This window comes from Uloborus diversus, chromosome 8 (assembly GCF_026930045.1).
Source record: "Uloborus diversus isolate 005 chromosome 8, Udiv.v.3.1, whole genome shotgun sequence".
Taxonomy (NCBI): domain Eukaryota; kingdom Metazoa; phylum Arthropoda; class Arachnida; order Araneae; family Uloboridae; genus Uloborus; species Uloborus diversus.
In genome coordinates this window covers 1,578,399-1,606,151 of record NC_072738.1, presented here as the reverse complement: position 1 = coordinate 1,606,151, position 27,753 = coordinate 1,578,399, and the positions used below count along the sequence as shown (strand labels likewise).

At 34.4% G+C, this 27,753-nt stretch overlaps 1 protein-coding gene across 1 annotated transcript; it reads left to right on the top strand.

Annotated features, from left to right (window-relative positions):
* The first annotated feature begins 23,397 nt into the window (after positions 1-23,397).
* LOC129227862 (zinc finger protein 70-like) lies at positions 23,398-27,550 on the top strand. Its single transcript, XM_054862481.1, has 2 exons — positions 23,398-24,394; positions 27,528-27,550. The coding sequence occupies exons 1-2, from the start codon at positions 23,398-23,400 to the stop codon at positions 27,548-27,550; spliced, it is 1,020 nt and encodes a 339-aa protein (XP_054718456.1).
* The last annotated feature ends 203 nt before the right edge of the window (positions 27,551-27,753 follow it).

Sequence of the window (27,753 nt, the reverse complement as noted above, 5' to 3'; positions counted from 1 at the left end):
TTAAGCATAAAACATTATACTGAAACGAACAACATCTTGTCAAAAATGGCTAATAACTTATTTCAAATTACTATAGAATAGATGCATCTACATGAAATAACATTCCAATAAAATTAAGCCATTTTCATCTGAACTGGATAGGACGACACAAACGTGCACACAACATGCACGAAAAAAATATGGGAGAGAGAGCGAGCCCTCAAACCTGCAGCATTAAATACCGTGAAACCACATGGTGGAACAACCAACAGTCAAAATTTCAATCGCTTATGCAAAATAACAAGCACTGTTGCCACTCACGAAAACTTTAGAAAATGTCACTCGGTTATCACATGCAGGAACTAACCAAAACCTAATCCAGTTTAGACGAGTGAATCGCCCAAATGACGTCACTACAGATTCAATGTTGTTTACATCGGAGCAATTTGTCCGGACACGATCTGCGATCTGCATGGGGCAAAAACGTATTTTAGCAGAAATAACAGTGGGTTATTTCTTTTTTTCTTTTACTTTACTTTATTTATCTAAATGAAAACTTTGACTGAAATACTAACAAGCGACCCCATTTTTGCCACATGCAGAACCAAAAGTTACACATAAATATTCACAATAATTTCTTAAAAGTCTACTATATTCACATATTGATAATAAATCAAACTATATGAATTTCAAAACGTTGACATGCCCAAAATATTTCAAACTATTATAAATATGAATTTAGATCATATTTCCCCCAAAAATGATATCACAAAAATTTCTAAGTGTCGATTTAGTATATGGCTTTGTCAAGGCATCAGCTAAATTTAGTTTCGAATTCACATATACTAATTTAAACAGTTTTTCATTTACCAAATTTCTCAAAAAATGATATTTAATGTCAATGTGTTTACTCCTCTGATTCTGTATAGGATTCTTAGAAAAGTCTATTGCAGCAATGTTATCACGAAATATATCACAATTTTTCAAATTTAAACCCAATTTTTCATAATTCAAGATTCTCATAATCCAAATAAATTCTTTAGCTGCTTCTGTGAGTGTGACATACTCAGCCTCCATAGTAGAAAGAGCAATACATTTATGCTTAAATGTCTTCCACAAAATAGGAGTGTTATCTAACAATATAATGTATCCCCCTATTGAAACCCTATCATGTGCCTAGCCTAACATGAAGCCTAACATGTGGTGATCTCCTGGTTTTTGATCTTGTGTGCTTTATTGGGTGTAGCAACTCTGTTTATTTACTGCTGTTTTTAGTATTTATTCTGTGTTTTTTTGCATTTTTATCTTTCTGTTTTGCCTTTTGGAACATATTCACTGAGTAGAAATGGGTGTTATATGCATTATGAAAGAGGTAAAGAGTGGGAAGGGGGACAGGTGGATCTCTTGTGATTTATGTCATATGTTCTGCCTGTATAAGGGGGAAAATGAGTCTGTTTTTGAGGAGAATTATATTTGCACTAAATGTGCTGAACTCTCAGACTTAAGACTTAAGATGCTAGTTTTGGAAGCCCAGTTAGCATTAGGGTGTAAGCCAGTTGTAGAGGGTATAAATGTTCCAGAGATTCAAGGGGAAGTTTCAAGTGAGGAGTTAGATTGGGAAACTAAGGGTGTAATTTTGGGGGACTCTATGGTAAGGGAGGTGGGTAACACAGTTGGGAGAGTAAAGCGTAAGGTGGCTAGGTGTTGTTTACCAGGGGCTCGGGTAAAAGACGTTAATATGGTTGCTGAAAAGAAGGGAGTATTGAATAAGGAGGACATGGTTACTTTGTGGGTGGGAACAAATGATGTAGGCCACAGTAAAAATGAGGAGTTTTCTAGGGAATGGGAATCCCTGTTGGATAAAGCAACCAGCTTTTCGACGAATGTCCAAGTGGTTGGTTTGCTTCCCAGGTATGGAGTGCATAGGAGCTGGCTAAATCAACGTGCGAGGTGTATGAACTTGCTACTGAAGTCAATTTGCGAAAAGCGCAGTATCAGGTTCATTGATGTATGGAGTCATTGTAAACGGGATTGGATTGCTAGGGATGGCCTGCATCTGAGCTCTACAGGGGTCAAAATGGTTAGTGGATTAATTTTAAGCGCTTCGGAGTCAAAAAACTAAGTTGGAATGGGGGGCATGGTTCAAGCATCAGGTATCGAGAGAATGAAATTTTTTTGGGTATTGCTAGAAATGGAAATAAAGTGATGAACAAGAGTAGTAATGTTAACAATTGTAATTTAGGAAATTTCAGGGTGTTAAATAAAAGCAACTTAGGCATGCTTAAAGTTTTCTATACCAATGCTCGCAGTATTAGGAACAAGATGGATGAATTGAAAAGCATAGTTATGGATGAGAAGTTGGATGTTATTGGAATTACAGAGACATGGGCTACCGAATCTGATGCAGAGTTATTACATATTGCTGGGTATAATTTGTTCTGACAGGATAGAGTAGGTAAAAGAGGTGGTGGGGTTTTATTTTATGTTAGAGACAATTTTATTTGCAATGAATTGGTCATAAATGATAAGCCTACTGATATTGATATGGTTTGGCTGGAGTTGATGAGCAGTAAGGGCAAAAAGCTACGGTTTGGAAACATTTATAGGCCACCTAATTCAAACCAGGAACAAGATGAACAGATGTACCGTATTATTAGTGACATGTCCAGTAAGGGATCCGTTATCATAATGGGGGATTTCAATTTTCCGGGTATTGATTGGAATAATTTTTATTCTGGTAATGGCAAAGAAGAGGAATTTTTAAAAGTAATTGGTGACTGTTTCTTAGATCAAGTTGTAACTCAGGGAACTCGAGAGGAGGCAATTTTGGATCTAGTTTTTTGTGACATAGGTAGTTTTGTTCAGGGGTTGAGTGTAGGGGAGCATATTGGAGATAGTGATCATAACAGCATTAGGTTCCGGGTTAAATTTGAAGTGTGCAAAGATGATAATTTTAGGTTTGTGCCCAATTTCAGAAACACTGATTTTGTTGCACTTAGGCAGAGCTTGAAAGAGGTTTTTTCGTCAGGGTTGGAAAATAGCGACGTAGATCAGCAATGGACGGAATTTAAGGATAAACTTGCTAAAACCGTTGGGGACTATGTTCCATTTAGGAGAAAAGGTGTTAGTACCAAAATTTGGCCCATGTGGTTCTCCAGGGAGACTAAAGAAGCTCTTAATTATAAGCAAGCCACTTTTCGTAAGTTTAAAGAAACTGGTCAGAATGCGGAGAGACTCCAGTATAGTAAGGCAAGGCGAAATTTTAAGTATTTGGTACGGATTCAGAAAAGGGAATTGGAGCAAAGGCTGGCAGATGACATTGATGGGAATCCTAAGAGGTTTTTTGCTTACGCTAATTCTGGGAAAGCTCGAAACAGTCAAATTGGGCCTTTGGTTGATGAGTATGGAAATTTAATCCAAAACGATAGGGATATTGCAAATGTTCTAAATAACTTTTTTTCCAGTGTGTTTAACGATAACTGTATCTCAACAGTTGACACTAACAAGACACAAGCTATTATACAGCTTGAGGATTTTGTATTTTCCAGGGAGGAGGTTTTATTTCATTTGAAAAAGATTAAAGCAACTAAAGCTCCGAGACCAGATAATATTTATCCAAAAATTTTAGTAGAATGTGCAGAGGAATTAGTGGATGTTATTTTGAATATTTTCAATGCTTCTTATAACTCGGGGACGGTGCCAGAGGACTGGAAGCTGGCTAACATAACGCCACTCTTCAAGAAGGGGTCTAAAGGTATTGCTGGGAATTATAGACCTGTAAGTTTGACTTCGGTGATTTGTAAGATTTTCGAAACTTTGATCAAAATTAAGATCATGATGTTCGTAGAGACTAATAGTCTGTTGACTAGTTTGCAGTATGGTTTCAGGAAAGGTAAATCCTGTACTACTAATTTATTGCATTTCTACGACAAGGTTACCTCAGCTTTAGATAACAAAAAATGTGTGGATGTTGTTTATATTGATTTTCAAAAAGCTTTTGACAAGGTACCGCATGTTGCTCTTCTCAGCAAGTTAGCTGACATTGGAATAGGAGGAAAAACTTTACTTTGGGTAAGAAATTGGCTTACTGGTAGGAAGCAAAGAGTAGTTGTGAGAGGAAATCATTCTAATTGGAGTGATGTTTTAAGTGGGGTTCCTCTGGGATCAGTTTTAGGGCCTCTTTTGTTTATTATATTTATGAATGACATCAATGAAAATATTTCTGGAAGCATGAATTGTTTTGCTGACGATGTAAAAGTTATGGGGATTGTCGAAAATGAAGAACAAGTAAAACAGCTGCAAGAGGATTTAAATCATATTACTAAGTGGGCAGATAAATGGGGTATGGCAGTTAATGTAGGGAAATGTCAAGTGCTACACTTAGGTCATGGAAATAAGCGTATGAGATATCGTTTACAGGGTTCAGTCATAAATCAGGCAGAAAATGTTATGGATCTGGGTGTCTTTATAAATCAGGACTTCAAGTTTAGTCAACAGTGCAGTATTGCTAGTAACAAAGCCAACAAAATGCTTGGGTTCATCAATAGATCTATTTCAAACAAATCTAAGAAAGTTCTTCTGCCTTTATATAGGAGTTTAGTAAGACCTCATTTGGAGTATGCTGTGCAGTTCTGGTCGCCTTATCTGAAGAAAGATATTTTTGTATTGGAAAGGGTTCAAAGAAGGGTAACTAAATTAGTAAGGGGACTCTCAGATTTAGATTATGATACCAGACTTAATAGGCTTAACATGTATAGCCTAGAGCAAAGGAGAGTCAGAGGGGACATGATTCAGTTATTTAAATTTATCAAAATGAAAGATGTAAATGGATTAAATTTTTGCGGGGAAAGCAGGACAAGGGGTCATTGTTTTAAGCTATTTAAATCTCAGGCTAACTTGGAAATCAGGAAAAACTACTACTTTAGCAGGGTCGTGGGCACTTGGAATAGCTTACCGGAAGAGGCGGTAATGAGCAAGGGAGTGGATAGCTTTAAGAGGGCCATTGATCTTCATTGGGGACTAATTAATTGACTAGGACCAGCCTAGCTGGGCCCAGAGCCTGTTGCTGGTCGTCACATTTGTATTTCTATTTATCTCTGTTTGCTGCCCAGTCAGAATCTGAATAACATTTGAGATTCAAATCCGAAACATTTGATAAATGCAATTTGAAATTTTTAGTATACAGAACATATCCAAGAAGGCATGGAGCAAACCATGCCAATGTTCCATTCCAGGATTACATTGAAATTGTCAGAAAATGTTTAATGCATATATTATGTCAGGGCGAGATCTATTTGCCAAATAGGCCAAACAACCAATTAAATTTCTATATGATAAAGATTTACATTCTTCCTGCTCTGACACACAATTAGGAGAATCAATTTTAGAATAAATTACACCATTTGTAATAGGAAGGTTGCTATTAGGAATATTATAACTAGAATACATCTCAACAATTTTATCAATATATAATGTTTGATGAATATACCAATTCCCATTAATATTTCCAAATTAAACCCCCAACAATTTTCTTATTTTATTATATTTCTCAAAATATTCACAATTTCATCTAAATCAGATTTCAACCTACCAGAAAGTATGATGTCATCGACATAAAACAGAAGAATAACCTTATTTCAATAAATATAACAACATTTACACCAGTCTATACTAGAAAAATTCTTTTTCAACAAAATTTCATGGAGTCCACATCCTACCACTCTGGTGCAAACCATACAGAGCTTTCTTTAATAGACAAACTTTTTCTGGCTCCTGTACATAACCACTAGGCTGTTTCATATAAACATCAGTATCCAATTTGGCATACAAATAAGCATTATTAATGTCCACTTGTAGACGACACCATTTGAAAAAAGACACAAAAATGCAGAAAAACAATCTGATAATAGAAAAATCAAGGACAAGAGTAAAAACATCTTCAAACGACTTTCCGCATTCCTGGAGAAAACCTTGTGCACACAAGCGTGCTTTGAATTTAACTATATTTCCTAGATGATCTTCTTAAACAGTGTATACCCACCAATTTCCCAAAATTTTAACATTATCAGGTGAATCTACCAACACCCATACCCCACGATTGTGCATCGTCTGAAATTCCTGATCCATTGCATTTATCCATTGCGAAGCTTCATTTGAATTAACTGCTTCTTTAAAATTTCAAGGAAGTTTAATTTCAGCAAGATTTCCCTCCAATAGATCAGATACTTTACCCTCTTTTAAATTTTTACCCGAAAAGTCAAAATAAGATTCATCAACTTCAATATTATTTTCATTACAAAATTTAATTACGTCATTCACAGAACGCAAGCGAATTTTTGACCCCTCTACCCTGTAATAAATATCAGTTCGATCTCCTGACGGTCTAGAAACAGCTTCACGAGTCCATACAATCTCAGAACATGGCGTTAACCCACTACTAGGTTCTCCACTAGGATGTTCATCCACCTCCTGACCTTCAACTTCCTGTTCTGAGTTGGCAGGATAGTCATCATAATCATCAAAATTGTCAGGTAAATATTTCACAGTTTGTGGACCACTCAACTCGGTACCTAGTACAACATCTGCCCCTTTAGTTCCCTCATCGAAACTGACATTAGAAGTTTCAATAATTCTATTTTCATCCTCCAGTCAGATACGATAACCTCTGGTAGTCTGAGCATACCAAACAAGAATTCCTGGAATACACCGTAATTCTGCTTTAGCCCTGGCTATTGGGCGGTAATTTACTGAATAAGAATTCCTGGTTTCGACTTATCGTCTAATTTTTTTCTTTTCTGAGCTGGAACACCAACAAAAGCTAGAGAGCCAAAAATACAAAAATGTTTAACAGAGGGTTTTTTCCCCAAAAAAAAGTTCAAATGGGGTACGATCATTCCCATGACATGATCTATTCCAAGCATATGTGAAACAAACTGCAGCTTCCCCCCAAAATTTTCCTGGCAAATTACTTTCCTTATGAAGTGCACGAACTCCCCCCATTAATGTCTGCATATATCTCTCGTTCACTCCATTCATTTCCGGAGAATACGGATTAGTTTTCTCAGAGTTGTATACCATGTTTACTTAAAAAATTGTCAAAAAGTTCATTACAAAATTCACCTCCCCCATCTGTACGAATTGCTTTAATTTTCAAACCCAAAAGTCTTTCATTACGAGTAAAAAATCTTATAAAAGCATTAAAGACATCAGACTTTCTCTTTAAAGGATATACAGTTACACATCTAGAGTAGTCATCTATCACACTCAAAAAATATTTATTACCTGCATTAGATAAAGTAGGAACTTTTCCGACATCCATATGTAGGAGTTCAAGAGGTTTAGAAGATCTTACGGTCCTAATCAGTTTAAAAGAAATGCGTCTTGCTTTAGAAAATTTACAAATATTACAGCAGTCTATATTTTTATGTAATTCAGGCATCCCCCTGACACTATTGTTTTTACTTATCTTTTGAATGTATTCATAATTGATATGACAGTATCTCTTACGCCATAAATCTTCTGATGATAATTTACTAACTTGTTCAGAAATATTACACATTTCATTGTTTTTCGTAATTAAATATCTACTAGGTTTGAAAAAATACAAGTTCACATCATGCCTACGCTTTACATAAAAAAGTAAATTCCAATTTTTATCAAAAATTTTAAGAATACTATTACTTCCAACAAATTTATTACCATCTTCCTCTAGCTTTGACAATGACAATAAATTTCTACGAATATTTGGATTGTACAAAACATCATTCAAAATTATTTTTCTATGTTTACCATTAAATTTTGACTAAGAATTTAACAGTACCAATCCCTCATATAAGACTTTGCTCACCCTCCACAGCCATTGACATTTTCAAATTACTTACAGGCCGAAAATCAGAAAATAAGCTCTTATCTTTCAAAAAGTGAGAAGTTGCAAAAGAATTTTGATTGATGTACCACATAAGGGTCATTCTCCAGAAAATGTAACTTTTGAAAGCAAACAGTTTTCAATTTCAAAACCTCTTGTTTTCTTTTTTCTTTTTTAATTCTTACATGAAAGTGTTACCTACCATTAACAATTGCTCAGCTAAGTTCCAAGTATTTCACTCATACATTAAAAAAATGAAATAATGCCTTTTTCACGGAAGTAAGAAAGAAAAGAAAAAAAAAAATCCATGTTTAAAAATTGTGGCCAATTTAGTATCAAAATAGTGATTTTGTTAGTTTTGCAAACAATGAGCTATTTCAATGATTAGTGGAAATCTAATATTAAGCTCTCTTCATTAAAGTACGGCTTAATTAGTAGTTCTCCTTTCAGTTCAAATGTGTATTAAAAATAGTGGTTACTAGTAAATTTGCAAATATACTGGCTATTTATAATTTTTGTAGAATGCCTGAGATTGATATATTTTCCCTCCATCATTTATTTTAACCTCAGAAATAAGGACATTGATAAGGTCTGTCATGGAGGTGAGGAATTTTCCTATTAATATAGGCCTAATGGGTGCATTTTTCAGGGAAATATTTTCTTCTTTGTTGCTACAATCAGCAAAAGTTAAACATTTGAAAACATAATCACTTCTTCTTTTACATTAATTAACATCCCTAAAATTCAACTTCACGGAAGTGAGAAGTCACAATAACCATTTAGTTTTCAAAACAAAATCTGTCTTGTTTTTGGACAAAATCTCGCAACTTCTTTATGGCTGAAAATAAACAAGGGGGCTCCCTTGTATCATGGAAAATAAAATTTGATGTCATTACTACCACTTGTTAATGAGGAATGGCATTTTGTGTTTAGGTAACAGAGGTCACAATAACCATTTAGTTTTCAAAACAAAATCTGTCTTGTTTTTGGACAAAATCTCGTAACTTCTTTATGGCTGAAAATAAACAAGGGGGCTCCCTTGTATCATGGAAAATAAAATTTGATGTCATTACTACCACTTGTTAATGAGGAATGGCATTTTGTGTTTAGGTAACAGAGGTGAGAATTTATTGTGCGACATGACTCCGTATCCTACTAAAACAAACTAAAACACAATATTAAAAAATTAAATATACTTTTAACAATTAGTATTTGAGACACTTGCAAAAGGAACAATAAAAAAATAAGTACAGAGCTGCCAACTGATACTAACAAATCGTAGTTTCTACAAACTACAGCTTTAAGCTATGAAAGCGGGTCCCAAAATTATGATTTTCTGGGGTTTTTTCACTTATAACCCCAAGAACGCAAAAAAATAAAAATAATGTAAAAGCACTTGGATATTCCTCATTTCATCTTTAAAGACAGCTTATGCAAGATATGCTATTTGCAATAGCGATTGCAATATTTTGTTTTTTCAAGCGGTGGTGCAGCGCCGAGTATCATTGATTAGTCAAATTTCTTTTTTTTTTTTTTTTGCATTTTTTGTATACCAGGGTACGTCACTTGCTTAATTTATACTCAAGAGTATTTTTTTTAATCTCTCTAATTCTTTCCATTTATTTGCAGCAATCATCTGGAGTTAATAACAGATTTTATCGCACATGATGTCAGCAATCTATTTTGAAGTTATAACACTGGAACAAACTTCCATCTACAAAATGCTTTAAAGTCTTAGAGTGAATGCAACTGAAGTAATTTTTCTCTTTTAAATTAAAAAGCAAAATAAGCATATCTATACGTTTATCGATAGAGACAAAGGGGAACAAGCTCAACCTACATTTGTACATGAAAATTTCTTCTTGGATTCTTGAGGATCTGAAGGCTAGTGATTGAGAACACTTTCTCCCCCATTGTTTGCAATATTTATTAGGTCAAAAATTAGTCATTGTTCCCGTAGTAACACCTTTTTTATGTGTAAGCCATCTAAGAATATATCTAGATGAAATCCATGTTTTTGTGATGTTTATTCAAAGATAATTTCCTTTTCTCTGATGTTGGTTGAGAACTTGACGTAGCATAAAACTATTGCTCAAAATTTTCTCATAAAGCATTTTACTGTTTAGGAAACATGGATGAAGCTACCAGAATCCTTCTTGGGGAAAAACCATTTGTCTGTGAACTTTGCTCAATGGCATTTTCTCGAGCCAGAAAACTCAAACACCATGCAAGATCGCACTCTGGCGAAAAACCATTTTCTTGCAAACATTGTCCTGCAAAGTTTACTGCGGTAGGAAACTTGAAAAGACACATAAGAACTCATACCGGGGAAAGACCATTTCCTTGCAAGCATTGCGAAAGGGCATTTACTGATCATGGGAGCTTAAAATCCCATACAAGAACCCATACTGGAGAGAAACCTTATTCTTGTGAACAATGTTCAAAGGCGTTTGCGGAGCGTGCCAATTTGAAAAAGCATCTGAGGATCCACACTGGCGAAAAACCGTATGCCTGTGATTATTGTTCGAAGGCATTTGCTGATCCTACGCACTTCAAAGAGCATACCAGAAAGCATACTGGGGAGAAACCGTATTCTTGTGAGTTGTGTTCTAAAAAATTTTCCATGCCCAGATACCTGAAAAAACACATGAAAACTCACAGAAGTGAGAAGCCGTAACCTTGTGATCATTGTCCTGCAAAGTTTACTGTGGTAGGAAACTTAAAAAGACACTACAGAACCCATACAGGAGAAAGACCATTTCCTTTTGGCAAGCATTATGAAAGGGCGTTTACTGATTATGGGAGCTTAAAATCCCATACAAGAACCCATATTGGACAGAAACCTTATTCTTGTGAAAAATGTTCAAGGGTGCTTTCCGAAAATGCAAGTTTGGAAAGGCATTTGAGGATCCACATCAGCGAAAAATCGTATGCCTGTGATTATTGTTCGAAGGCATTTGCTGATCCTACGCACTTCAAAGAGCATACCAGAAAGCATACTGGGGAGAAACCATATTCTTGTGAGTTGTGTTCTAAAAAATTTTCTATGCCCAGATACCTGAAAAAACACATGAAAACTCACAGAAGTGAGAAGCCGTAACCTTGTGATCATTGTCCAGCAAAGTTTACTGTGGTAGGAAACTTAAAAAGACACTACAGAACCCATACAGGAGAAAGACCATTTCCTTTTGGGGCAAGCATTATGAAAGGGCGTTTACTGATTACGGGAGCTTAAAATCCCATACAGGAACCCATATTGGACAGAAACCTTATTCTTGTGAAAAATGTTCAAGGGTGCTTTCTGAACGTGCAAGTTTGAAAAAGCATCTGAGGATCCACACTGGCGAAAAACCGTATGCCTGTGATTATTGTTCGAAGGCATTTGCTGATCCTACGCACTTCAAAGAGCATACCAGAAAGCATACTGGGGAGAAACCATATTCTTGTGAGTTGTGTTCTAAAAAATTTTCTATGCCCAGATACCTGAAAAAACACATGAAAACTCACAGAAGTGAGAAGCCGTAACCTTGTGATCATTGTCCAGCAAAGTTTACTGTGGTAGGAAACTTAAAAAGACACTACAGAACCCATACAGGAGAAAGACCATTTCCTTTTGGGCAAGCATTATGAAAGGGCGTTTACTGATTACGGGAGCTTAAAATCCCATACAAGAACCCATACTGGACAGAAACCTTATTCTTGTGAAAAATGTTCAAGGGTGCTTTCCGAACGTGCAAGTTTGGAAAGGCATTTGAGGATCCACACTGGCGAAAAATCGTATGCCTGTGATTATTGTTTGAAGGCATATGCTGATTCTACGCACTTCAAAGAGCATACCAGAATGCATACTGGGGAAAAAGCATTCTTGTGAGTTATGTTCTAGAAAATTTTCCATGCCCAGATACCTGAAAAAACAAATGAAAACTCACAGAGGTCAGAAGCCATCCTTGTGATGCTCATTTAAAGACACTTCTGATGGTTCAGCACTAACAAGACATGTGGGTAATAAGAAAAAACATACATTTTGTGTACATTTTTCCTGGATTTTCGCTAAAGCTGGGAGTCTGTGAAGGCATGTTGATAACACACAACAAACACTTTTGTGAATATTTTTCAATTTCAATGATGCTGTGAGGTGGTTTTTCTATTTGAAAAATTACCATATAAAAATAATGGTTTTATTGTGAATTTTATTGAAGCGTTTTGTAGCAGCTTTTAATTTTGACAGTGTATACAATAATTCTTACAGACAAAAAAAAAATCTTTAAAAGAGACCAAACTTTAAAGAGCTTATCCAACAAAATTCCATAAAAAAAAGTACTCTTGTTTGGCATAATGCACTGAAAATATTCGAGTATATCGCATTAGCAAGCATTTAAAAAGAAAAAATATATATTAGATCTTGTTTTACGATCTTCTGTTAAGGAAGAAGTAGAAGATTCTAATTTCAGAAATATGGCTCAAACCCGAAATGGTTTGTTGATCAAAGTTAAGCTTCTCCGCAATCCCTGATGTTATCAAAATAGAATCTTAGACACATATCATCAGTCTTCAAAATATTGTCAATACCCAAATATGTCACCCAGAGTAAGACTTATCACAGTGATGAAAATCCCAAGTTGCTTCAAATTTTTCCAAACGTCCACATGTTTTATCTGAAACAACATATCTTTTCCATCAACAACTCACAACCAGCCTTTTGTGTCTCATCTACTTAGTTAGAATTCATATAATATACAGTGTAGTAATTCAGGTTTGAACTTTAACGTTACCCATATATCCACAGTCTCATGTTACACAATCAGCACAGGAAATAACATTCATTGTCTTGAAAATCGAAGCTTATAGGGTTTTTTTTCTGTTGTGATGAAAATAATTTATACTTGTTCTGTTTAAAAAAGCGTGTTCTTAAAATATGATTTAATTGGTTATGATTTGATTGGTTTTGAAATCTAAAACCGTTGAAACAATTCAAAAACATCTATTAAGTGTTCTTTTGTCACATAGTATCATGCTTCTCCTGACCCCCTTCCCTAACTCTGTTTAATTGGACACTTTGAAGGGTTCGCCTATATATATATATCAGTTGATATATTATATCACAATGTATATTCGATATTTTTATTGAAAATATCATGATATTTTGATATTTTCAATATTTATTTTTCCAACTACGGTACTTTCAGTATGAAAATTATACTAATTGTAATAATATTGTTCATTTGTTATTAAAAATAACCAAAACATTTTGTACTATATTTTTATGATGTATTAATGCATCATTGATATGATTTTCCTTTTTTATTTTATATTCATAAAATTATTTGTAATGTATCAATTTTAATACTGATTAAAAGTGCCTAGTTAGATATTAAATGTTGTTCAGAAAAAAAAAAGTCTTATGACTCTGCACCGACTAAAAATGCATATTTGTTATTTCTGGATTATATCTGTATAAGTAAAGAAAAATAAATAAAACAGCTAATACTAAATCAACTCCGTTAAAATCGATAAAAATGTAAAATAAAATATTAGTTTTAAATAATGAAAGAAACATTACTTTCAAGCCTACATATTGCAAAAATAATGTAAGAAAATAAAGTGATTATGAAGATTCTCATTTACTATTTTAAAGACTGTAGCTTGTGCTGATTGAAAATATCAGATGTATATCAAAATGAACCTTGACACTTTGTTACGTAAACATAAGCTTCATAAACAAAGCTCTATGCAGAGCTTTTTTTAATAGATAATGTTTAAAATTTTCTTTTAAAACTTAATGTGTTCTTAGTGATATTCAGGGTTGGCAAAAACCCGGGTTTTTTTAAAAAAGCCCATGGACCCATGGTTTTTTGGGTTTTTTAAATAAAACCCAAAAAGAACCCAACTAAAGCTGGGGTTTTTTAAAAGAAATGTGGATTTTTTGTCTTTTTTTAGGGAAAATGTGGGGTACTTGTGTAGCATAAGCATATGTACAAAGCACAAAAATTGTCTTGGGGTAAAAAATGCTGGAAAATTCAGCGTTTTCTGAAGAAAAGTATAAAAGATGATGAAACCCAAGAATGGTGAAGTTTCAGATTTTTTAGTTTCCATGATTACCAACAGTTAAGGCAAAGTTACTTCTCGAGTGATAAAATCTTTTGTTCTTTTGTAATTACTATATATATATATATATATATATATATATATATATATATTGCATTTTACTTTTTATTGTATTTCATTTGGTTATGCAAAACTACTGTAGAACCTCAAGTAGTTTAAATCCCTTTTTACTGAATTCCAGCTTAATCAAGACATTTTTTTGAATTTTATGTTGCCTGTTCTTCTATTTCTGTGCACCGAGTAAGAAATATTTAACTTTTTTGTAAGATAATGAAAATACTGTACATCCTATTGTTTTCTGTCCGACCGTTTGTAAAACCTGTTAATTTCTAAAAAATATACCTTGTTTATTCGAGATTTATGACGTGTTGATTTGCAGAAAATAATTCACATGAAAGCCTTTTAGCTAGAGTAGTTTCCTCTGTACAATCTACAAATATTGAGAAAATCAGACGTGACAGGACTTAGTCAAGGTAATTTGAGTTATTTATTGACCAGTTAAAGAAAAAAGTTAAATACATTAATTTAAAATCTTTTTGAAGTATTTTTTTAATGCCATTAAGAGTTAAGAAATACTAATGTCTGTGGGGAAAAACAAATAAAAAATTTTAAATTGTGAAATTATTTAAATTAATTAATTTTTTTAAAAACTTCTCAGATAACTAAAAATAACACATAAGTGGGCTAAATGATGCGTTTTTTAATGGGTTTTTTCAAAAAAAAAAAAAAAAAAACCATTGGGTCCAACCCAATTGGCTCCAATCTGGCCAACCCTGGTGATACCCATAAGCACATTTGTGTGCATAATAACAGTAATATGTACTTATTTTGCATGAAAATATGATAAATGTTTACAACAAAAAGTATACAGTTGATTAGAGTGTTCATTTCATATGTTATCTCACTTCTGACATTGTTTTCTGTTGGTCCGTAAAAAATGCTATCCTGGTAAAGTGATAAAATATTTCAGATATTACTTTTTTTCAGAAAATCTGCTGAATATGTTTTTCTTAAAACAGGTCTAACGTAAGCACACCAGTAGTGGCCAGTGCTTCAGTAGAGGCCACTTCAAGGTTTATATTTGAAATAACAGGATTCCAGGTCTCCCAATGGGTTCAAAAGTGCATTAAGCGTGCATTTTTGAATCCATCAAGAAACCTGGAATCTTATTTATCTCTATGTTGTATAAAATGAAGTCTCCAAAAAGCGTCTGTGTGTTTGACTCGCAAAACTAGAGAACCACCCGGCCGATTTCGCTGAAATTTTCAGTTTGTTCCTTTAAGTCCTGAAAAGGTTTGCAGACCGGTTCGAAAAAAATTCAATCAACAGTTCTCTTCTTATTCCAATTTAGGCCCAATTTTCACGTAAATTCCCGAATATGGGGGTGAAAAATTACTTGCACATATTAATATTACATATCTTTAGAAAGAGTAGAATTTCTCGCGTTCTATGCAATTTGTTCCAATGCTCCAACCTATTTACGGCGGGAGTTATTTGCATTTTTAGCTCGAATTTGTTTAGGCTTAGCTGAAATTTAGACAATACTTTCTGCATTAAATCTATCAATAAAAAGTGAAGGAATTGTTCCACAGTTTTCTTTTTGACACCATTGGAAAAAGTGACACCATTGCAAAAAGTTTACTCCATATCTATCTCGACCTATGGTCGAAAAACTAAGCTTCTATCTCGAAAGGAAAAAAAGTTACAAGCCTTTTTAAATCAAGTTCAAAAAATCTCGTGTCCATTCAAATTGTTAACCATTTTCTTCCGCATTTTAATTCCTTAAACTTATTTTATTTAGTGTTTCCATGGTTACGCGTTTTTTATCCATCTTTCTCGATTTAATGTCTTAAAAGTGTTTTAATATCTGTCGTTATTGTTTGGAAGGAAAATTTTACATGATGTTTTATTTATTTATTTATTTAATCCTGATTGTTGAATATACGGCACTTGACACAATTTTTATTTTCGAGGTAGACCGGGCAAAGCCAGGCAATGCAGCTAGTTCAAATATAAACCTTGAAGTGGCTACTACTGAAGCACTATCAAGCGCTGGCAACTTGTGTGTTTACCTTAAATCATATTTCCTCTATAAGACTCAGATAAACTTTTTTTCAAGGTGTTTTTTCCAAGATAAACTTTTTTCGACGTGTTTCCAAGATAATTTTTTTTTCTAAGCTGTTTGAAGCCATTTTGTTGTTCTTTCTGTTTTGTCTTATTGTCTATGTTGTCCAAGTATAAAAACTCTGAAGTGATTTTTTTTTTGCTAATGCAAACCAAAAGGTAAATTTTTAAAAATTGTTTGCATGGAACCCGCTATAATGAAATTGTTAAGAAAAAACAAGGTAAAGATTACACATTTTCCCCCACGAGTCCATTTGGAACGCCCACCCCAATTATACATTTTTTTGCTTAATGCGTTTTTATCACTGGTTCAACGGAGTACATAAAGTCATCATACTCTTCATTCATTTTTCCACAAGTAACCATGATTACACAGGGATTTTTTATTAACAGAGAGAACCTTCACTTTTTTTAAAAAAAATTCTCCCTTGCTTGTTATTACTTTTCTTCTTGAAACTATCATCTGCTATGCATCAGAAATTCAACTTTATTTAATTTCAACTCAGTGATCAATACCCGCAGATGATACTTTAAAATGTCTGATAATCCTCATTTTAGAATCCAAAATCAACTTAAAATGAAAAAATAGGGGGTGTTCTAATTATACCATGAACTTTGTGTGAATATCATAATATGGGAGCCCTAAGAGTTTTTTGGGATTTACTTGAGCGTTCCTTGCATCCTTTCGAGTACCTCCACAAAATTTAAGCCCTTTATGTGGGGGTTATGTCTTGGGCAGCCTGTCAGATTAGTAAAAAAATGGATTGACAGAAATATTGAAGCACGTCAGATTAGGATAGGGTAAGTTAATTGCTATCTAAAAAGTACATTTGGAAAATCTGACGATTTAAGCGTGAGGTAAGGATGAGGGAGTGTTACAAAGTTGCAAAGAAAGGAAAAACGCTATCTTGACATTATCGAGTCCAGTTGATTTCTTTTTTGAAGAAAAATAAGAAGAAAATGCAAAAATCACAAAAAAAAAAAAATACAATAATATTAATACATGAACTACACCGCCAGCTCAGTCATTTCCAGCCGAGGACTGCAGTTTCATGCTTATAAGCACTCATCAGCCCAGCATAGGAAAGTGTTTTTCTATGCTGATGAGTGCTAATAAGCACGAAACTCGGCTGGAAATGACTGAGCTGGCGGTGTAGTTCATGTATTTCTGCTTTAGCCCTAGCTATTTGGCGGTAATTTACTGAATAATAATATTAATAATCTGCCGATTTCTACACGCAAAAGTAATAAAAACAGTCTATCAAGTTTAGAACGTGCACATGTGCAGTAAGAGATTACATCTGGTCACGAAGTAATTTTCCTGTTAAAGCTTGACCACTAACAGATGGTGGGTGAATAGACAATTAAAACGGAGTATTTCATTGGTTAGGAGGTGTGATCGGCGAGATATTTTTTCTAGCAGTCAGATTAATAATACCCCTCTGAATAATTGTCGGATTTTAGGCTATGATAACTTGAACATCAAGCTGTACCTTCTGTATAAAAATCTGAGGCTACTTGAGTATTTCAATATCACAATTTTTTATATATTTTATTTATTTATTTGCATTTTCAAAAATTCACAGCTATTAGAAGAGATGAAAATCCATTATAGTAAAAAAGCATGAATTTAGTGAATGTTGTTCCATGATAAATGTTCAGTCTTTCAAATCGATATGTTACAATCGTTGATGCGTTAACACAGCTATTTTAGTGATGATATTTTTCAAACGCAATGATGCCCTAAGATGATCTTACTATTTGAAAGATTTCAGAGGAGAATCTACACTGAAGTGGAACCATGTCCCTTTGAGTTTTTAAAAATTGTTTTTTTGTCAGGATCAAAATTTTTCCTATTATAATCCATGCAGTTCAAAAAGATACTGTAAGACACAGTAAAAGCTTTCGTTCACCGAGCTTCCGGGAAAATAGTGCTCTGTGAAGTGTAATATTCTAAATATATTATATGTAGCTTTAGCTCGCAAGTTTTTTAATTTATTTTTTACTTTCATTGGATTGAAGGAGGCAAATATCAAGAGAAAACATGAAATTTTTGTGTTTTTGTACAATAATAAATGTTAATATGTTAAATAAGTTATTTGAATAAGTTTCTATATTACTTATTTTATTTCTGCTTATCAATAAGTACACACTATGATCAAAAGTTTTAATATTTAGACTCTCAGATTTTAGTTATTGGCCATTTTATCCTGTAGATCACTTGTGTCTAATATTTTATGTTGGTTTGAATAAAATATTCTAACTTTGCAAAACTTCTTTCACATTAAGACTTTTTTAATGTAAAGCACATTAAAGCAACAGCAAAAAAAAAAGTTTCTGTGATATAGAAAGTTTCCAAAATGTGGAGATTTCCCCCTCATGCACCGCTGTCTTCAATTAATATATATATATATATATATATATATATATATATATATATATATATATATATATATATATATATATATATATATATATATATATATATATATATATCGCCTGTGGCGGTTTGGCGTACACCCCCGCTCCTTCGACAAATTCTTATATCTCGGTAGCTAAAAACCGCTTGTAACACTTTTTCTAGTTAAATTAGATTATATTAGATCAAGGACGAAGTGTCTGCTTACTTATTAATTAATATTAAGACATTACCTCTCTTAAAAACTAAAAACAAGTCAATTTCTAAAATATTTCGTCTTTAGAAATGCGTTCGTCACACGTCATATTTTGAATACATATTCGTTTCTCTTAACATTAAAAGCTAACATGAGTGTTGTTCTGCATGAAAAATAAAAGTTAGGAATGAAAATAACGTTATACATTGTTTTTACAATAATATCTGTCTAAACTTGAGAGAAATTGAGAGATATATTTCATGTAAATAATTAAGGTTGCAAAAATGTTTTTTCGGCACAGTATAATAATTTAGTTTCAAAGACCAATTTATGTTATTTATTCTGTGTTTTCTTGTTTGAAAAAAAGACACAGAAGTTTGATTCTTTCACTAAGTTCCGAAAAACTACAAATAAATTTATTATTAAAAGTTTAAAACTCTTGTTATGTAACGGAACAGAGTCTGAATGTTTTGTTTGCCACTATATGGAATGATGCATTTAAGTTTTACAAAAAAATGTTAAATCTACTTAAGTTCAGCCCTGGAAAAACAAAAAAGAATAGAAGCAAACCGCAGACAATTTTAATGACTATAAAAATTTGTCGCTCTAAATAAATATTAAAAACAACATGCTTGGTTTATTATTGTCATCATGGTAATCTGAAAAATCAAAGGGGCAACTAGGATCAAATGACTATAGTTATCAATTGCTTAAAGCCGCTTGGTGGTGTGACGGTTAGGCGCTGGTCTTCTACACCTTGGACCCAGGTTCTGGCCTGAAGTGGCCGGTCGGTAGATTTTCGAGATGCAGAAAATCATCAGTACCCATGTCGTATGATTATGCGGCATATTAAAAGATCCATTGGGTGTTCGTTTGGCTTTGAATTCCCTCGGCAAAATTCCTAGTGCAGTTTCGCATCAAAGAGAGCCTAGGTGCCTCCATCTGGTGGAAACTGGGCGTCAAAAATTTCCTTGTGGCGTGCATCAGCACCTTAGTAAGGGCACATGAAAGACTGATGCCTTGTCGGGAAGCGCACTAGGTCTGTTAAAGGCCAAATGCTTACACATCTAGGGTAAGAGCCCATGAGTTTCAGACCTACGCCATAGTATAAAGACCAAAAATTATTCTGCGTAAGAACATCACAGCAGGTAATAAAGTTTTGCTATTATTTAAGCTGAGTCACGCTGGCTTTGGTAAGAAACAGGTAGCAAAGTTGCGTCCAAAACTGAGTCTTTCCATGTTGAGTGACCTCGTCGTCTTCACCCAACCATCTCAGACTTGAACGAAATTTAATCGAGGTGCATACATGCCTTTGAAACTCATCTGTACAAAATTTCAGCTTCCAAAACCCAAATCCTGAGGATCTAGGATCGAAAAAAAAAGGGGTCTCCAAAACGGCAGATTAGCTTTGTGAAACGAATTGCCACATTTGGCACGGTTTCACCATTGGAGGCCATTTATTTTATTTCACAAATGCCAGGTACATTGGCCATTAGGCCATAAAACCGCGGGCTCTCCAATATTTCTCGACAACACAATTAAAATTAGTTAGTGCAGAGCAGTTGTCCAGATGAGCAGCGTCCATGACTTGTCCAGAGTTGCATAAAGTGCAGGTCGGGGAATCCTTCAGATGAAAGCGGAACAAATAGGCATTGAGACAATCGTGTCCTGTTAAAAGTCTAAAAGCAGCCGCAGCAGCAGCTCGAGGAGAACTCGGGATACAGTGGGACTCATTGCACAGTCTCCCCCAGGGTTTACCTTCAGCAGCCCGGGAAAGGCCATTTTGGAGCCCACTTTTTCTTTTCTTTTTGAGGTATCCTAGATCCTCATGATTTGTGTCTTGGAAGCTGAAACTTTGCATTGGTTAATTTCAAAGACATGTCTGCCCCTTTGTAGAACGTCCTCCAAATCGGAGATGGTTGGCTGGTGACCACCAGGTCACTAGACGTGGAATGAGTCTATGATGTTTAACTTTTTGCAGCAATTTTACGCACCTTTGCTACCTGTTTCCTGCCAAAGTCAGCGGGACTCAGATTAATTAATAACAAACTTTTCTTACCTGCTGTGATATCCTTAAGCAAAAAAGTTTTGGGCCTTTATACTATGATGTAGGTCTGGCCCTCATGGGCTCTTAGACTAATCCTCATCGAAAAAAAAAGTCAATTGCTCATAAACAGAAAACGTTTTGAGAATTCCTTTTATTTCAAGCATATTGAACTAAAAATAAAGGAAAATATTTCTATGATTGGCAAAACTTATTACAATATTTCTACTCATTCTCTTTTGCACTATTTTGTTATATGACAAAATATACTGTTTTGTTGTAAATAACATGCACAGTACCTTAAATGCATGACATGCAACATATCTTTCCAATTCATTTGTAAGATGTTTTAACTTTAAATTTTTTCAATTAATGAAATCAAATGTAATCAAACATTAAACGTCAAAACATCAATAACCTTTTTTTAAAAAGAAAGAAAAAAAAACTCCAATGACAATTGATCCTGTTATAAAAACCGTTGAAATATAGATAAAACCCCCAATCTAGTGAACAAGCTGCCATTCTTATTTCCAAAGCGCACAGGTCACATGATGTATCTGTGAACCAATTTTTCCCAGTTTTTCCTCAGCTAGTATGGAAAAGCTCAGTCTACCTACAGGGTGTCCTGAAAAAGACTGACTGTTTTAAAAAATTTATAACGGGAAAATGGTTAATCATAAAAAAATAATCTTTGCAGAAAATTCATGTGGTGGACCGTAAGTTTCGTCCCCCAGAGTTCTAAATTTTAGTCCAAAATTTTTTCACTAGATGGCGTTGCAAATCTCTAAATCAAAAAAAAAAAAAAAAAAAAATTTTTTTTTGGAATTCACCGATTTTTCTACCGATTGCAACATGTGGTTGCAGCCGGCGGCAGGCATTATGAATTTATGTTGTGTAATTTTGTTTATTAAAACTTTTTTCGAAAAACTATGATGTAGTTTTCTGTCTTTCTTTGATTTACCCCCTACCCCCTCCCATTTGCATGTGCGGTCAGGCAAGTTGGCATGTGCACCTTTTTGACAACCCAGTCCAATTCTGCACATAAGTTGGCAAAAGTTAATTGATGTCTTATGTGCTGTAGTAGTATGTATATGATGTACTATAGTCAAAAGTTCTTAGTTGAGGCGTTTGAAAACGTGAGTAAAGAGGAAACAAGCCACACCCATGGTTGTTTAAAAAACTAAACTGCTGACGAGTAATGAATCGGTAACACACGATGTGAGGGTTCCGCTGTTTCTAAAGAACTGAGAAGGCGTCACTGCTGTTTGCAGATGACACTGAAAAAAAATTGTAAACCTAAGTGTAGTGATCTCACATTGTCTTCTCTAGCAAATCTCTGAATATGAAATAAGTAATTTCAACTGCTTCCATTTGTTATTTTGAATGCTAAAAAAAAAGGTTAGTTATGAATCTTGTCTGCTGTCTTTGATATGCAAGGGGGCCATTTACTCAATGTTATATTACCATGTTTTGTACTCCTTGTGCTTAATGTTTTAATCTTCCAGCATGCACTGATTCTTTTCTTTTTTATAGCTGTATTCATGGTTGCATTGCTTTGGACGAAACAAGTTTGATGGCAGACTTTCACTTTGTATGAATATATCCTCAGCTAAGCCAATCAAAAACAACATATCATTCTAGTGGATATGCAAAACATTTGAAAGCAAGAAGCCCGATCTCTGTGTAATGTCACTAAGAGTTATGTGAAACATTGCATAATCTCATCTTGCTGAGAGAAAGATATTCATTTGAATGTAATCAAAAGGAAGAAGTTTCATAAACTGATTTGTGAAATAAGTATTGACCACGTGTCTACCGAAGGAGACTCTGTGAAGTTGGTGGTAGCAAATCATATTTTAAAAAATATTAATGTCTTTGAAGTTCCATGTATTTTGGTTGGTTTCCGGTTACTGAGCATTGGTTGAAAACATAGGTAACCATTCTTAAGCTGTCATTGTGCCTTTAGTGAACACTTATATTCGCTACGCCTGCAACGTCAAGTTTATGTGCGAATCAGCCAGATATACACATTTCATGGTTTCACCCTACTGCTATAAAAATGACAAGTTCTTTGTCTGTCATGGAAATTTCGTTTGATCTCTACTAAACATTAGACTAAATTGTAAAACTAATACCATAAATTTAAAACATATTTTCGGTATGGATAGTCATGTGCGATATCTGTACAAAAGTTAAGCAATTTAGAAAAACGTTAAGTAACAAGATCTTGATCATAGTTTCACAATGAAGACAATACATGGTGACCGGCAGGCATACAAATTGACAATATAAGACAATCTTAAGGATCATACTACGATACCCGTTTTTAATCTTCGTGTCTGCAAAAAGCAGTTACAAGTAATTAGTGTAGGGAAGTTTTGCATTTTTTAAAATTTTTCTAAAACTCCTTTTCTCTCGTTTCTTAACTTGGAATGCAACGCTTTGCAGCACCGTGCTAACTTTGTTAAATAACCTTTTTAAGTGACAAATAGAGTAAACATTCATTTTTAATAAATTATTATTATTACTTAATGATTGAAGTCTCGTTCTTACCTTTCGTTACTGCAAACATTTGCTAATTTCTTTAAATCCCCTATGTTTATGATTTTTTACAAAAGCGATATTACACTCTTTATTAATATTTATATGTTGGCATATCAATCAATATGGAGTATGAATTTTTATCGGCACATCAATCTGAGATTAGTGATAGACAGGAAAGGTACTCATGTGAACACTGCTCAGCGACATTTGCTTCATCTTCACATTTGAAGAGACATTTGAGATCTCATACTGGCGAAAAGCCATATTTTTGTGAAGTGTGTTCAAAGGCCTTTTCCGATTCTTCTCACTTAAAGAGACATTTGAGAATCCATAATGGCGAAAAGCCCTATTCCTGCGAATGTTGTCAGAAAACATTCGCTCAAGCTTCGCAGTTAAAGAGACATTTGAGAGTCCATAGTGATGAAAAAAGTGGAAAACGATATTCGTGTGAGTATTGCTCAGAAGTATTTTCTATATCTTCAAGTTTAAGAAAGCATCTGCGAATTCATACTGGCGCTAAGTCATACTCATGTGAAAATTGTTCGAAGGAATTTCCAAATCTTTCCCGCTTAAAGAGACATAGTATAATCCATTCCGACTTAAAACTGTATTCGTGTGAATATTGTTCAAAGCCATTTTCTGAACCTTCCCACTTGAAGAGACATTTGAGGCTCCATACTGGTGAAAAGCCATACGCGTGCAAATCTTGTCCGAAGGCCTTTTCCGATCCGTCACACTTAAAGAGACATCTGAACGTCCATACTGGCGAGAAACTGCATTCGTGCGAGCATTGCACAAAAACGTTTGCTACAAGTTCAGCTTTGAAGAGGCATCTGAGGGTGCATACCGGCGAACGGCCATTTTCGTGCGCACTTTGTCCGAAATCGTTTTCCACGACTAAATGTCTGAAAAGACATCTGAGGATCCATACCGGCGAAAAGCCTTACTCTTGCGACGTCTGCTCTAAAGCATTTTCTGATCCTTCAGTGTGGAAGGAACACATTAGAATTCATTCTGAAGAGAAGTCTTATGCATGTGAACAATGTCCAAAGGCTTTCGTCAAACGTTCATATTTAAGAAGACATTTGAGAGTTCATAACGGCGTGAAGAAATATTCGTGTGAGTTTTGTCCGGAAGCGTTTTCTGCATTTTCAAGTTTAGAAAAACATTTGAAAGTGCATGCTGGCGAGAAGTCATTCTCATGTGAATATTGCCCAAAGAAATTTCCTAACCTTTCCCGCTTAAAAAGACACATTGCAATCCATTCCGACGTCAAACTGCATACGTGTGAATATTGCTTAACTGAATTTTCTGATCCTTCACACTTGAAGAGACACTTGAAAGTCCACACTGGCGAAAAGCCGTACCATTGCGAATCTTGTTCAAAGACCTTTTCCAGAGCTGCGCACTTACAGAGACATTTGAGAACCCATACTGGTGAAAAACTGTATTCGTGTGAACATTGCTCGAAAGCATTTTCTCAATCTCAGAATTTAAAAAGACATTTGCTAGTCCATACTGGGGAAAAATCATGTTCAAACACCTTATCTGATGCTTCAAACTAAAACTCATGTTTGAGAGCTCTTACTGATGGAAGGCCATATTAGTGTGATTTTTGCTCGAAAGCAGTGATTATGAAAAAGATTAGTAATCATCCTGGAAAACTGTCTTTTTTGTGTGGATATTGTTTGAAAACATTTTCTCAATACTTTATATTATACCATATACTTTATACCATATACTTTATACAATTTGGATTCTTATGTGTGCCCATGCTAATGAATAGCCATATTCCTGAGAGTTATACTCAAAATTATTTCTCTATCATTATTTTCATAGCCACACTTGATTCGCTTACGTTTATAGGCCGTGACAATCTCTGAAATTCATGGCAACAAAGAGGGCCTACAGGCAATCCTTGTTTTCCATTCTTACAGTCAAAATGTCCAATCCCTGTCCCAATCAAAAATAAACAAACTTTGAAGTGTTGCCGTTGATAGGTGGTTACACAGGATTGGGTTCAGCGCCTCTTGCTGTCAAAATGGGCGACATATGAAGTTTCGCATTTTTCGAGAATTTCAAGAGCAGATCATCTTAGGCTACTATTTGCATCGGTTTTACACAGAAAAGTCGTTATTTGTCTAGGACGTAAGTGAATCAAGTGCGTTCACATGCTTAAAGAAACAAATGGAAATCCTTACTGTTCGTCTTATTACACACATAGTCTTACTGATTTGGCGATTGACTTGCGTTTTCTCTTGCTTCAAACTTTGAGATATAAGTGAGAGTCCGTACTGATGAAAAACCATATTCGTTGAAGTTCTGTTCGAAACACTTTTTTTTTTATACTTTAAACTAGTGTCATCTTTCAAAAACTTTTTTCGATTTTTCGCACTTAAAAGACGTTTCAGGGTTGATACTGTAAAATGCATATTCTTTTACATTTTGTTCAAAGCAATTTTCTGCGACTTAAAGTTTAAAAACACAATAGAGATTTCACACTGGCGAACAGCTAAAACTGGCGAACAGCTATATTAGTGTAACTTTTGTTCTAGAGTTTTTTCAATCATTCACACTAAAAGAGAGTTGAAAGTCTTTAATGGGCAATTCCACATTCATGTGATTGTTCCTCAAAAGCATTTTCTGTATCTTCAAGTTTCAAGAAGCATTTGGGAATATGTATTGGTGAAAAGTCATATTCATGTGCACATTCTTCATATCAATTTTCTAACCTTTGAAGCTGAGAAAATACATCGTACAATCCGTTCTGGCATAGGACTACATTTGTGTGAATGTTGCTTAAATGTATTTTCCAATCATTCCCACTTAAAGAAACATTTGAGACTCCACGATGGTTAAAAGACACATATTCGTATGAATGATGTTTAAATGCCTTTAGGAAAAATCATTTTCTACAAATCCAAAGTTTAAAAAATGCATTTGAGGTTTCATATTGGCTAATAGACATATTCGTGTGATTTTTGCGCTAAAGCATTTTCTGATCCTTCTGTGTCAATGGAACACATTAGCATTCATTTTGGAGAATATCATTTTCGTGTGAATAATGTTCAAAAACATTTTCTTATTTTTCACGTTTAAAGATTCATATGAGTGCCCAAACTGACGAAAAATGAAAAACCGTGTTCATATAAATGTTATTCTGAGGCATTTTTTTTACTGTTATCGCATAAAGAAACATATTAAAATCCATCACATACCATTCATATGAATATTGATCTAAGGAACTTTCTCATGCTTTAAATGTAAACATTCATACGTGCCTTCATAGTAATTAAAAAACAACAACGTATTTTTATGAAAATTTTACAAAATGCATCCCCTCCCCATTCATCAAGTTTAAGACTGCAGAATCCACCATTTCCTTGTCTTTTAACACTTTAACGTTAGGATTGCCGTGTAATACTAGAGCGGTTGTGGATTCATTCCATGACCCATGCCCAAGATTGAGTTCAGGACGTCTTTAAGACAGAGACCTAGCATTATACCACATGGAACTCTTGCACTAATAGACCAGTAAGAGAGGCATTTAATTTTTGTGATTCAGTGCAAAATAAAATGGAAATGTTTTACATTTTTTTTACATATTATTGTATTTACTTTTAATTCTTAAAATTATTCACTGCTTGCTTCGTAGTAAATTGACAAATAATTAAATTTTTCGATATCGACTCTTCGTTGTACATACTCTAATGTTTTGGCTCATGTAACAAGTATTCAGTATGCAGAGATATCACACAGCCCGGTTATCACATCCAGAGATTGCAGTTTCGTTCTTGTTAGAACTCACCAGTCTGAAACGGTGAATAACCGTGCTGTACGCTGATGTCATTCCAGTAAAGCTAAGAGCGCCAACAAACTGGTGGATAAAGTAAATTTATCTCGCCTGCGAGTGTCCGCAGTATGGTGCCGGCTATTCACTATTCCAGACTGATGAGTTCTAACAAGAGCGAAACTGCAGTCTCTGTATGTGATAACCGGACTGTCTGGTATCTTTGCATGTATAGTTCTGCTTTAGTCCTGGCTTAGAGGCGGTAACTTACCGCTAGCTAAGTATTCAATACTTTATGTTGTTTGGAATAAAGCTTATCGCTTCGCCAAATCTAGTACAAAACTTATTTCACATTATGAAACACATAAAAATAAGTTCGATGTTGTGATTATTTTAGAAGGGAAAAATGGTCTGTCGACCAAGAATTATGGGATTGACTATGAATGCTTTTATCCCTTATAGCCATGTATGTGAAAGATACTTGAAACAATTTTTATTATTTCTCACCACTTACATTTGATTTTATAGAGGCGCGTAGTCACGACCTGTACATTTCCCCCCTAATCTATTTGATTTAAATTTCCTTCAGCCAATTTGTTGTTTTGGTATAACTTTGATATACCCCCCCAAAAATTACGCGCCAAATCTGGCACTCCCTACGGTCTTTTGAGAGTTGCCGTTTCTTATT